This window comes from Fukomys damarensis, unplaced genomic scaffold (genome assembly GCF_012274545.1).
Source record: "Fukomys damarensis isolate Sample0158 unplaced genomic scaffold, DMR_v1.0_HiC HiC_scaffold_18, whole genome shotgun sequence".
Classification (NCBI taxonomy): domain Eukaryota; kingdom Metazoa; phylum Chordata; class Mammalia; order Rodentia; family Bathyergidae; genus Fukomys; species Fukomys damarensis.
This window is the reverse complement of record NW_022900930.1, coordinates 13,329,105-13,341,576: the sequence shown is the minus strand read 5'-3', so window position 1 is coordinate 13,341,576 and position 12,472 is coordinate 13,329,105. Positions and strand designations below refer to the sequence as shown.

The 12,472-nt window shown below is 40.7% G+C and overlaps 1 protein-coding gene across 4 annotated transcripts in view; it reads right to left on the bottom strand.

Annotated features, from left to right (window-relative positions):
• Trmt9b (tRNA methyltransferase 9B (putative)) overlaps window positions 1-12,472 on the bottom strand; it is a 27,168-nt gene that overhangs the window by 10,047 nt on the left and 4,649 nt on the right. Inside the window, exons 3-4 of one of the 4 annotated variants that reach the window (XM_033765391.1) lie at window positions 9,606-9,718; window positions 2,575-2,729 (exon numbers count right to left, since the gene is read on the bottom strand). In XM_033765391.1, the coding sequence (XP_033621282.1) occupies window positions 2,575-2,728 (154 nt within the window). In that variant the 5' untranslated portion in view covers window position 2,729; window positions 9,606-9,718. Of the gene's footprint in view, window positions 1-2,574; window positions 2,785-9,605; window positions 9,719-12,472 lie in introns of all 4 variants that reach the window. The other 3 variants (XM_010621786.2, XM_010621795.2, XM_010621802.2) reach the window with 3 other exon arrangements.

Genomic DNA, 12,472 nt, shown 5'->3' with positions numbered 1-12,472 from the left:
AGAGAAAGGGAAGCCACCCCTAGACAAACTCTTAAAAAAAAAAAAAAAAAAAAAAAAAGATTTGGGCTGTGTCTCAGGGGTAGAGTCCTTGCCTAGCAATGCATAAGCCCTTGGGTTCAATCCCCAGTAGAGCAAAAAACAAAAACAATAAAAAACAAAAACACCCATAAGTTAAGATTTTATAAAACCTGAACGCATATTTTCAAGGCCATTTAAAGTTGGTGTCTCCAGGGTTGCATTTCGTTTTTTAAAAAAATTTTATTGAGTTTATTGGTACATTTTAGGTACACAGTACAGTTACATTCGTCATTGGGATCTTACCTTTACATGACAGGTCTTGGTTCTCATTTTTTCCCCTTTTCCCTGCCCTCCCTCATCTCCTCCTCCCCTCCCCATTTACAAACATTTTATTTCCATTTTTTCATTTTCTCCTATTTGTTTCCTTTCCCTTATTCCCTTTCCCCTACCCTTCCCACTTTCCCTACACCTTTAGCCCTTTTCTTCCTATTTCACATGGTCAATTATCTCATTAGGATCTTATGTACTATTATAGTTTTTCACACCAGAGAAACTATTCAGTGTTTACACATGTGTGACTTATTTATTTCACTTAGGAGTATATCCTCAAAATGTATCCATTTTCCTAGGAATGAGTCTAATTTCTCATTCTTTATGGCTGAGTAGTATTCCATTTTATAGAAAAACCACATCTTCTTATCCAGGGTTGCATTTCAAACAAATGTAACTTCTTTGTTTTTGACTAGGTTGATTTTATCTCAGTCCTTTTAGTGCCCCATTTTCTGTACTTCCCCTTTGGAAAATGATTCAGTGTTTATGTCAAATGATGTTTACAGAACTTAAGTGTGAGCTTAAAGCACCCCCACCACACCCTGGCAACCTAATTTCTAGGTTTAAAGTCAGCTACACAGGTCCCTATCCCAGGCTTAGGAGCTGCTACCTTGCCTCACCTGGCAACCTCCCTACCCCACCTCCGAAGCTACCGTACCTGTGGTGCTAATAAATCTTTCTCTTTGGTCATCTCCAGGTCTTGAGTCAACCTAACTATTAATAATGACAGTCAATTCTATTTTCTTTTGTGATTTTTTTGGGGCATGTGTGTAGCCATGTGGGTATTATATACAGAGCAGCCTTTTGCTTCAGAGAATATGTTTAAAAATAATCTTGTCATCTAGTCCTTCAATATTTTCATTTTCTCACACTTAAATATTTGCTTCACTTGGAATTCACTTTGCAGTAACATGTGAAAAAGTAGCTCTTTTATTGTATGTCATGTTGTCACAAGAACATTTATTGAATAGTTTCTTTTCTCCTCACTAATTTTAAGATCCTGATATTTTGCATCTTCTAAAATCTGACTTATTTTTTTACCCTTCTGTGGTGCTGGGGATCGAACTCAGGGCCTAGTGCATGCAAAGCATGTAAACTACCACTCAACTGCATCCCCAACCTCCAAAACCAGATTTTAAAAAAATCAGTGTGACAGACTTTCCCCAAGACTCCTAATTTGAAAGTAAGAAGCACCCCTTCCAAACTTTTTAGTGTTCACACCTTCTTTTGAAGCCAGAAACTCTATACATCTGTTTGTTTCTCTTACTAGTAGTGAGTGATGTCAAACTAGGCCAAGAGGCTCTAATGATAGACTTTATTCTCTTGGGCACAGTCAGAATATCATTGCTTTCAAGTCAGCATATCCTTGCTCCAAGTGGGAATACAACAGCATTTTAAGTCTTGGTCTTACATCCACTAAGATGTGGTTTAAGACTTCTCAATTCAGAAAGATACTGAGCTAAAGCTCTCCAGACAAATCAGTGATTAAAGATATACTCTAATAAGAACACGCCTACAGAAAATATAAGGTAAAGGATCTGTGACATTAATAAGAGGGTATAAGAAGTATTCCATAATCTCACAATTTTAGCTCTTTTACAGAGGCATAAGAACCATCAAGGCCCCCGAAGATTGCCACCGTCTAAATGTAGGTCTAAGAGTGTTTTCTGCTTGATGACTTAACAATAAAAATTTCTGCACTAAAGTGAATAATCTAGGACTGGCATGCCATACTCACTCAGAAATAAAGAAAAAGAAACTAGAGACATTTATAGCTAAGTGGGTGCACACTGAGGCCATACTCTTAAGTGAAATCAGTAGGACACACATGTGTAAATACTGAATCATTTCATTGGTGTGAGAAACTAAAAGGGTAAATAAGGATCAAAATGTATAATTGATATTAGGTAATAGGAAAAAAGGTCTAAAGGTGTAGGGGAAGTGAGAGGGGTAGGGGAAAGGTAAGAAGGGAAAAGAAAAAATAAGAGAAAAGGAAAAAATGGAAACAAAGTCTTTGTAAATAGGGAAGGGTGGAGGGGGTGAAGGGAGGGCAGGAGAATGGAGAAAAAACAAGAACCAAGATACATCATGTAAAAGCACAAGATTCCAGTGATGAACGTAACTGTACTGTATGCCTAAAAAGTACCAATAAAGAAAAAAAAAGTGGACATGGAATCTGCAAAGGACAGAATGTATTTCACACTACACAGCGCGAGACTGGGTTACCGATGTCGGCGATGAGGCTGCCGGGCTTCTGGTCCTGGAGAAACTGGCAGACCCGAGGCCAGGCTTTGCTCTGCAGGTCCCTGAAGTACGGGGCGGTGCTCTCGTACACATCATGCACGCGCTGCTTCTCCAGCCGGGCAGCTTCAGGGTCCATCCTGGAAAAAGCAGGTTGGCCTGAGGCATGAAGGTCAGACAACGTCCTTGAAACAGCTGAAAGGGGTCACACACCCTCGCGTCAGGATTTACGACTGGGAAAGTTGTGCTGCTCTTACACTTTCTTCATGCTGCGACAAAATTTTCCATATAACCTCATCCTGGTTGCCCCAATGTACTTACAGTCTTTTTAGAAAGTGGTGGTTTGGAAATGGGCTAATCAATGTTAGTGTCCTGTGCAAGATGAATTCTGAATTTTAGAAGCAGAGCCAATATTCTCATCAAATGGTTCACTTTAGGTAACATAATTCTATTGGATGCTAAATAGATTTTAAAATTTTATAACAGGTAGTTCATTATACCAATCAAGAAGCCCTATGAGCTGGACCTTTTTAGTATCTTAGATCTCAACCAGTTTTCTACATCCATTACTGCTTCTATTTTAAATAAGGGGCTGATTTCTTACCTGAACTATTTCAAGAGCCTGCAAACAACTTTGCTGGTTGTTCAATGCTTTCCCCTTAAATATGTCAGAACAATTAATCTGAAATATAAATCTAATTGTGTTGCATCCTATCTTAGTCTTTTACAAAGGCATTTTACAGCTTGTAATCAAGTTCTCTTTCTGATCTGGCCTCCACTTAGTTCTTTTTTTTGGTACCTGGGATCGAACTTGGGACCTTGCGCTTAGGAGGCAGGTGTTGGAACCACTGAGCTAAATCCCTGGCCCCATTTAGCTCTTAATGTTCTTTTCTCACAATCTTTCTCTAGCACCAAATGAGCCCGTAAGACTCAATGATGCAGGGCTTCTTGGATGTAACACACTTCCTGTGCTGTACTTGCCTAATTTCTAGTCACTCTCAGTACAGGTATCACTTCCTTCAGGAAGGCTTCCCTGAACTTCCATGCAAGGTCAGGTCAATCAGAAAGGAATGGGAAAAGTTAAAGAGTAGATTCTTGAGGGCCCTGCTGTTTAGGGATTAATCCTTTATTCTCCTGGACCGTGCAAGTGAGGAGTCTCCCAGGGAAGTGGCCAGGAATTCAGAATGTAGTTTCACCAATAAATATGAAAGTACTGTCGATAATTTAAAAACCTATTTGGCTTTCTCTACTGGTGCCTATTACATAATACAGCACTTTCTCATATGCTGTTGCATCCCACACTAACCTCTATAGAGCACAAAGTTCTACAATATCTGTGTTTATATATTTGCTTCTGACACTTCCTGGGAAGCCCCAGGGTACCTTCTTAGCTAATGCTGGATCTCTTGCACTAAGGAGACAGCAGGTCCTCAACAAAGGAGCAGAAAGGATTCTTGACTCTCAGAATAAAAAGTAACATGAAGCAATTCATGTCCCTCTGGGGAGTGTGGGAAGGGAAGACCATCTCACATGTGCAGAGCAGAAAAGGGAATATGTTCCTGGAAGCCTATTTCCTCCTACCGCTATCTCCAGGAGGAGGCCCTTCCGTGAGATGCCATCTACCAAGATACTTCATTATAAAATGCCCTTTCTTCCTCTCACAGCCAAGAAATACCTTGTGGAGAGATACTTTGAGGCTATGTAAATATTATGTTTCTAATGCATGTCCACCAGTTTGAGCATGCACTGTTGATTCTTGTACCAATTATTCCTACAACTGCTACCAAATTAAGATCCTAATTCCAACATTCCTGCCAATACACACACACACACACACACACACACACAAAGAGTTTTTCAGGATTTACTCTTACACCACTCCTCAATACACACACACACACACACACACACACACACAAAGAGTTTTTCAGGATTTACTCTTAAAAAGCAATAGTAAGTTGTTCTTATTCTCTATGGATCCACATCCTTTGCAAAGCCAGCTCCTAACAGAGTGTAATCCAATATGTGAGGTCTAACAAAACGTCCATCCAGATTTTATGACACCTTCAGATGGAATTCACCAAGGAAACATATGCAAACATATGACTTTAACTGACTACAAAGGAGAAACAGCCAAAGATTTAAGTTAATGTTTTTTACAAAATCAAAATCTCAGTATATACAAACCTATGTAATTTCCCCTCCCCGCAAAGACTCATTCAGGCACTATAATTTGAAGAATCCTGGAAGAAATATATTTTATTCTATTCTATTTGCAAATGTTAAGAGGCAACTGACAGAAACTTGATTTCTTCAAATATGTGTTTTTTAAAATGGCTTCAATTTAAGCTCAGAATCTATTGCATCTGCACAGCACTACTTGGACATCTTTCTCTAAGTTTTCTCTGAAATTTCCTAGACTTTACTATAAACAAGAACTCTTAGACATATCTATTTTTCAGATGAGGGGTCAATGTTAATCTATTTTGTTTTTATTCTATGTTACAGTTCATTTAGCTGCTGCAAAATAAACTGCTGATTATAATTACTGACACATAGAGTTGGGAATATCCAATATAACAGTTTTGACCTGTAACTTACTTTGTATCCCAGGGTGGTCTCGAACTCACAGTGATCCTCCTACCTCAGCCTCCCTAGTGCTGGGATTACAGGCGTGCGCCACCACGCCTGGCCCAATATAACAGTTTTGAAACTATGGATTCAAATTTTCTATAATACTTTCCATATGAATTTTGGGTATGTTGTATGTGATGGTAGATTGATTGCATCAACTTGAGAAGTTCAGTTAAGAGAAGTTTAAGTAAACGGGCTCAGCAATTCCACACCCTAGGGCATGGAGGATCCACCCTGGGGCAGACCGTGGCTTGGGTGGAATAAAGGGGAAACGAGGAAGGATGAAAGGATGGACGGGCTTCTGCTGTCTTCTGAGGAGTTCCAGTCTTCACCTTCACCTTGGCTTCCAGCCTGGACCCTTCAGCCTTCCATCGCAGACCCACCGGCCTCCTGATACAGACCTCGCACTGGACACTGCAGTGAGCTCCAGGCCCTGGACTAAGCCGTCTGGTCTCCAGTGTGCAGATGGACCCTCTGCATCTTCCTCATCTGACTGTGTGGTTGGCCACTGTAAGCCAATCTTGTAAATTCATGTGTATATATATATATATATATATATTTGTATATCTTGTTTTATATCTGTTTCTCTAGTAAATACTGACCGATGATACATTCTATAAGAGAATTCCTTAGGTATTTGGTAGCATTAGTACAATAATAAACTAGTAATAAAATGAAAGCACAGGATTCCAAGTAAAACAAATTAGAGAAATTAGTCTGTCTGGGCCTTCTAAACTGCTATCAAATTCCACACATATAAAATACTCCAGATAGAAAGCGCCAGCAGTCAGAGCCATACATAATGCCCTTCTTTTGATTCCAAAATGCATAGCAGCATACTAAAGGGTTTCAGAAATCCTGCAGAAAACAGTCATAATTGGCCTTATATTTGGGAAGGTACCAGGGATTGAAGTCAGGACGTTGTGCTTGCAAGGCAGGCAGAGTGCCACTGAGCTAAATCCCTGGCCTTCTAATTGGTTTTTAAGTCTAGTTTTTCTCAAAATCATGGAGCCTATAGCATTTTTTTCTTTATTTAAACGCCTCTTGTCTAATCTGAGAATACATTCTGCAGGAAACATTCTGGGAAATGCTACTTCAATGATTTCCAATTTGAGAGCCTCCCTAAAACAGAGGCAACATTTTCCCCGAGTATCCTTAACATTCATGTAATTTTAATGGAAAAAGATGAGACTGTATATATTTTAACCAGAAAGTCAGAGGGAAAACACAACAAAATGGCTCTCATCGCCCACCTGAAAGAGACTGCTTCCGAGCCATCAGCTGGATGCCAGCCACACTGGCCGGGTCCCGTGTTGAAATAATTAAACTAAGCCTTGAACAGTTAAGACGACCACAGGTGACAGGGTACAGTCGTGGCACCTCCTTTAAGCCATATATATACAAGTTGAATCAAGAGAAGACTGATTTGCAAAATAAATGTGAGGAAACCAAGATGAGAGAAGGTGATATTTCGTAGACATTGGAGGAGAGAGAGGCAGAAAGGGGAAAGGCTGGGAGATGGTTTTCTACTTTCCTTCCCATATTGGCTCTAGGCAGCACCCTAGGGTCATCAACTCCAAAAAACTTTCATTTTACAGCACTGGCTTGGGCCTAGAGCACTTCCCGCCTTTGAATCTCTACTATATTCCGTTTTGGCTCTAACATTACTCCTCCCTCGAATTTATTTCTGCATCTTACAACCCCAGCTTTCCTAAGACAGGAAAAACATTTTCTGAATTAAAGAATATCTTGAACTCACTATTTCACACTTCAAATAACTGTAATGTTCCAGGGGTGCTACCCATTTGTTTTCTGCTACTCTTGAAGCAGTCTATAAAATTTACAGTGTAACTTTGGAATGAACAAACAACAAAATGGAATGCCAGTAAGCACATGACGACAAAAGGAGCAGAGATGGGTAGAGAAAGGACAGAGTTACTCTTCCAGGGGATGCTGACAAAAAGCACAGGAGCCTGCTAGACTTTAGGTCTTCTCCCCTCTCCTTCCCCTGCCCACAAGCTCTGCCTACCTTCTTGGGCCTGGTTATTACTCGCTCAGTCTCCAATATTCAAATGCAGAAGCACACTATTTGATACTTTTCCCACTTCCTGGACTCTTTACAGGACCTGTAATTTGTACACCCTGCCTTTTCTAACTCCAAAAAAGCCTTGTCTGTGCTTCCTTTCCTGTTCACTTCTATTGGCAACATCCTGCTCACTCGTCAGAGCTCAATCTCTTTTCCTGTTTTTTTCAACGCTTGAATAATTTTCAAAATTCTTTTTATAAATATAAGAGTAACACAGCAAGACTAAGTGTACTGAAATATGATTAGTGCCTGTCAGGGACTGAAGCAGAGAGGTAACTGACTGCAAAGAGGAAATAAGAGGAGTTTTCAGAAGGATAAAATTTCTCCATGCCTTGATTGTGGTGCTGGTTTTACAACTTTGTTTTTTAGTGCTGGGAACGGAACCAAAGCCTTGTGTATACTAAGCATGTGCTCTAATATTAAGATATATCCCTAGTCCTGGTTTTTAACCTAAAAAGGATAAATATTCACTGGACATACATTATATCTCTGTGAAGAACCACCAAACACCCGAGATTTTATCCTGTTTGCAGGCTAACAAATGAGCTTGCCATAGTTTCATGGATGCTAGAAGAAGCCACAAGACTCCAAGGTCTGGGACAGCTGATTTTAATACTTAGCAGCATGAGCTGCAGGTTTGTGGTGATTCCCACCAGCCTCACATCTCATGGAGAGGATGCAGAGATAGGGCCTGGAAGAAACTCTGCACACAGCAGGTTTGTACTACAAATGAAGAATCCTAAAGTTAAGGGACCGCTCTATCTTATAAGGGAGTCCCTAGTCCACCTATCCTTGCCCTACAGGGAGATGTATTATCCTAGACTGGAAAAAAAACCCTACTACCTACTATTTATCTTCCAAGGTTGTTAGCCAAGCATCCTTAAAAAGATAATCCAGACAAAAGTTTATATACATACATATATGTATGCAGAGGCCAGAACAAAACATGGGGAATTGTCTCCCAACAATAAAAATAAATCTGGTCTGTGTGTGTGTGTGTGTGTGTGTGTGTGTGTGTGTGTGTGTGTTTGCGCGCACACATGTGGGTGTGGGGCAGGCTGAAGAATGACAAACTCAGACGTGTGAAGAGGAGGGTGAATAGACGGTTTAAGTGTCCTACACCTAACACATGGTTGGGAAATGAAAGCTCTGGTGGCTAATTTCTTTGTTGAATCATGAGAAAATGAAAAATGCCGTCAAAGATAGGGAAAAGTCATTTGAAGTAATGCACAGAAACATTGGAAGAACTGATTTGGATTTTGCCATAAATGCAATGGCAGGTGGTTTTAAAATGGTATGAGTGGGGAGGGCCCATGATTAGATTTTCTTTTAAAAGCACAAGCTAGGAGGGCTGGGGATTTAGCTCAGTGACACCACATCCGCCTTGCAAGTGCAAGGTCCTGAGTTCTGTCCCTGGTACCCCCACAAAAAGCACACTCTAGGTAATCTACCCTTCAGTAAACTGTAGCTATTGTCTTCATTGGTCCAATCTAGTTCATCGCCCTTCTTCTAATCATTTGCCTCTTGCCCTTCCTGGACAGTAAGCGACCCCAGCCTGGCCATTTACTGTATCCCACGTCCTGCACACAATTATTGCTCAGAAGTGACCTGGGGATGAAAGCTGAGTCTAGCAGAGACCTTCCTGAGGTGGCCCTGTGTGGAATTAACCAAGAGGGAGGCCTGTACCGTAGAACTGGAAAGAGGTCAGTATCAAGCTGCTGGCAATTACCTTCCTTACCAACTGGCAAAGAGCTCTCCTAGGTAGGGAGAATGAGGTCACACAGAGCAAAGGAAGAGATCAACAGAGAGGGAAGAGTCATGCAGCACAGTCTTCACTTCACTCTCTGAGATTTCTGCTTTGCAGTCCCAGAGGCTAAGCTTTACCCTCCCTGACTCAGAGCGTCAGCAATTTCCTCTACATTTAAACTTGCTGGATTTCTTGCCTTATGTCTATAGGAGTCCACCCTAATTCAACAGACTTCTTAAACCAAGTATTTTGGGCTGTTTTTGTCTTCCTTTTAGTTTCCAGCCTTTATTCCTCAGAGAATGGAAGAGAGAAGACAAAGTAATAGGAAGCTAAGAGAAGTGGGGAGTGACTCGGTATGTTCCCTGAGAAACACAGCAGAGGAAATGAGCCATCTCTGCTTCTAGAATCAGGGTCCCACCGAGAAGATGGGAGTGTTTGGATTTTCTTTTCTGAGCATAGGATTAGGGTGACACTTCACTCACTCGAATTTCAGCAAAGCCATGTGACTTGCTTCGAGTATTAAATACGATCAGGGAGGATGAAGATTACCTCGGAGCAGAAGCTTTATGTGCCAGTGTGTGGCTTGCCAAATTCCTCTTCTCTTGTCTCTACAAGGAAATTCCCCCTGTCATGAAAGCCGAGGTATTTTAAATTCCTCTGCCCTTTGAAAAAGGAATAAATAGCTTAGCTCAGTATAAGAAACAGTGAATATCTAGATAACGAAAAATAAAGATGATCGTGTTCCATTATAATCATGTTCCTGTATTTTTCTCAATAAAGTATTGATTTTTCTCTTTTTATAAAAGCATTCTAACAAAACTGTGAGAAAACTGAGAGCATATTTTATCCCACTTCTTAAACTTTATATTTTGAGCCAAGAAGCAACTTGTCTCTGGGGCCTTCTCCAACTTTGTCAAATAAATATAACATTCTTCTACCTAAACTCTGTAGGACTTGAAATTTATCGCATTCTATAAAGTATTAGTGTTCTCTTAAAGTGTTGCGTACTTCTACTAGACTCTGAATTTCTAAAGAAACAACAGTTCATATACACTTCTGTTAAGTCCTCAGTATCTAGTGCATATATATCTATATATCTATCTACTTATATATGTACATCTATCTATCTAATATATCTGTGGGGAGCAACACCATTTCCCCCACTTAACTCTTAATGCAGAGGGCTTTTTGGCTACTTTAGGAAGCCAGTTAGTACATGAGATGATTCACAAGTAAAAGGCACAAAAATTTATCAGTTTTACAAGTACATGTGGATCGTTACCAAAAACTGAATTCTGAAGTAATGATTGAAGCACGATGCTTTTAGACTTTTTAAACAAACTTTGTGAAGGAATGAGAGGAGAAACGGATCCCTGAAATAGGGATGCCACTAAGAGACACGCGTGCACATGTGTGTACGTGTGTGTGTGTGTGTGTGTGTGTGTGTGTGTACGTGTGTGTGTGTGTGTGTGTGTGTGTGTGTGTGTGGAGGGAGAAGTGAAAGGTAAGGGTTACTTCAAAGAGTTGGTTTCTTCAGGTTCATTGCAGGCCCGGTAGGAACCTCCAGCAGTCAAGGCTGCTTTTCTGTGTTGGCATGTGATGGCCTTCCTCGGCAAAAGAATCTATGGTTTGTTGCATGTAAGGGAGGAAATGCAAGCCAAATGGCCCTTTCTGCAGGTACAGCTCCTCAAGTGGTTTCAGCTTAGAACAATCAGCACGTGTCTGTAGAGTCTCTCCTTAACTGCTACACGTGTTTAATGAGTAACTGAATAATGAAACTCTGGCACAATGAGCTGTAAGGTATTTCTTTTATATTTAGTTTTTAAGAGTTGTTCGTGTATAATCGATATGTAACAATCTGCACATATTTAAAGTGTACCATTTGATAAGTTTTGCAACATGTGTGCACTTGAGAAAACACTAAGCCAGTCAAGAAAATGAACATATCCACAACTCCCGAAGTTTTCCCATACCCCTCTGTAGGCTACCCCTCCCTCTCATCCCCCGCCGAACAGTCTCTCTTACTTCCATGTTCTGTAGCTGGGTGCATTGAGCCATAAATCCAACAACCACGATTTTAAGAGCAATTTTGAATATGTGATGTGTTCACAAATACAATAAAATGAAAAAGTAAGTTTCTAATTCTATAATTCCCCAGTGATCACTGTCACATATGCACATACTCACACACATATATAAAGAGTTAAAATAACCAGAGAAGCTAAAAATGGTTTCAGGAAAAGGTTTTCTTACTGTGCCATCAAGGAGATGAGACCCTGCACTCAGTCCCCAGGGGTCTAGAAAACTCTGAGAAGGCTTTGTTTTATCTCCATAGGTGGCTCCCATCCTCAGGGACTGAATGGCATTTATGTTATTCTTAGCATGTTGGCTATAATTTGTAATTTCCCCTCGATGAATCAGGAAAAAAAAATGCAGACTGAAACTTCTGTACCATCCCAGGGCTGTGATGGATTAATATTCCTGTAAGTAGTGCTTTAACAATACTCCGTTCCTTTGAAAACCCTTCATGGGTCCTCCACTCTCTAAGGATGAAGCTTTGATTGTTGGGTCTGCCATCAAACCCTCCCTGACTCAGTTCCAGTCTATCTTTCCAGTCCTCCATACTGTAACTACCTGGAGAGTAAAACTCTCACCTCCACCCAAACAAATCTACCGCTATAGTTTGAATGTGGTTTGAAGTTTCACAGGCTGGAAGCTTGGTCCTCAAGGTGGTGATGTTGAGGCAATGGAACCCACAGAGGTGGGACCTTTAAGAGTCAAGCATAGGGAAATGAGGTCATGAGGCCTTGCCCCTGGGAGGTAGTAAAGCTGATTTTGCAGCGGGACTCACTTCTTGCAAGGGCAAGCTATTCCAAAAAGAGCAAGCCTGGCCTCTGAGTCCTCTGACTTCCTGTCCCACCTGTGACTGTGCTCTCTCTCTCTCTCCGTTTTGCACATGCTCCTACCACATGCCCTTCTCCAGACTGTGAAGCTGCCAGGAAGGCCTGGGCCAGAGGGCAAGTTAAAGGGACTCACTCAATCTTGGACAGTGAGCTCCAAAACTGTAAACTAAACAAACCTCTGTTTCAGCATAATCTAGCCTCGCAACATAAAGTGGACTAGCAGATGACTAATTTTTCCTGAGGGAGACCTGTATATAGTCCTTTATTCAGGTGTTTGGTAAGGCCAGAAGGCTATTCTTTACCATTTGAAATGCTCTTTTATCATCTCCCGCTCCCAAACTCTTACCTAAATGCTAAATGCATAGTTGCTTCCTCCTTCAAAAAGGTGTCATGGAAACTATCGGTATGATCTCTCCTACTATTTCTATACACTGCAGATTTATTATCTCTACTACTCTTAAGCCATTTCTCCCAATACCACTTAAACTCCCAATTCTTTTTTTTTTTTTTTTT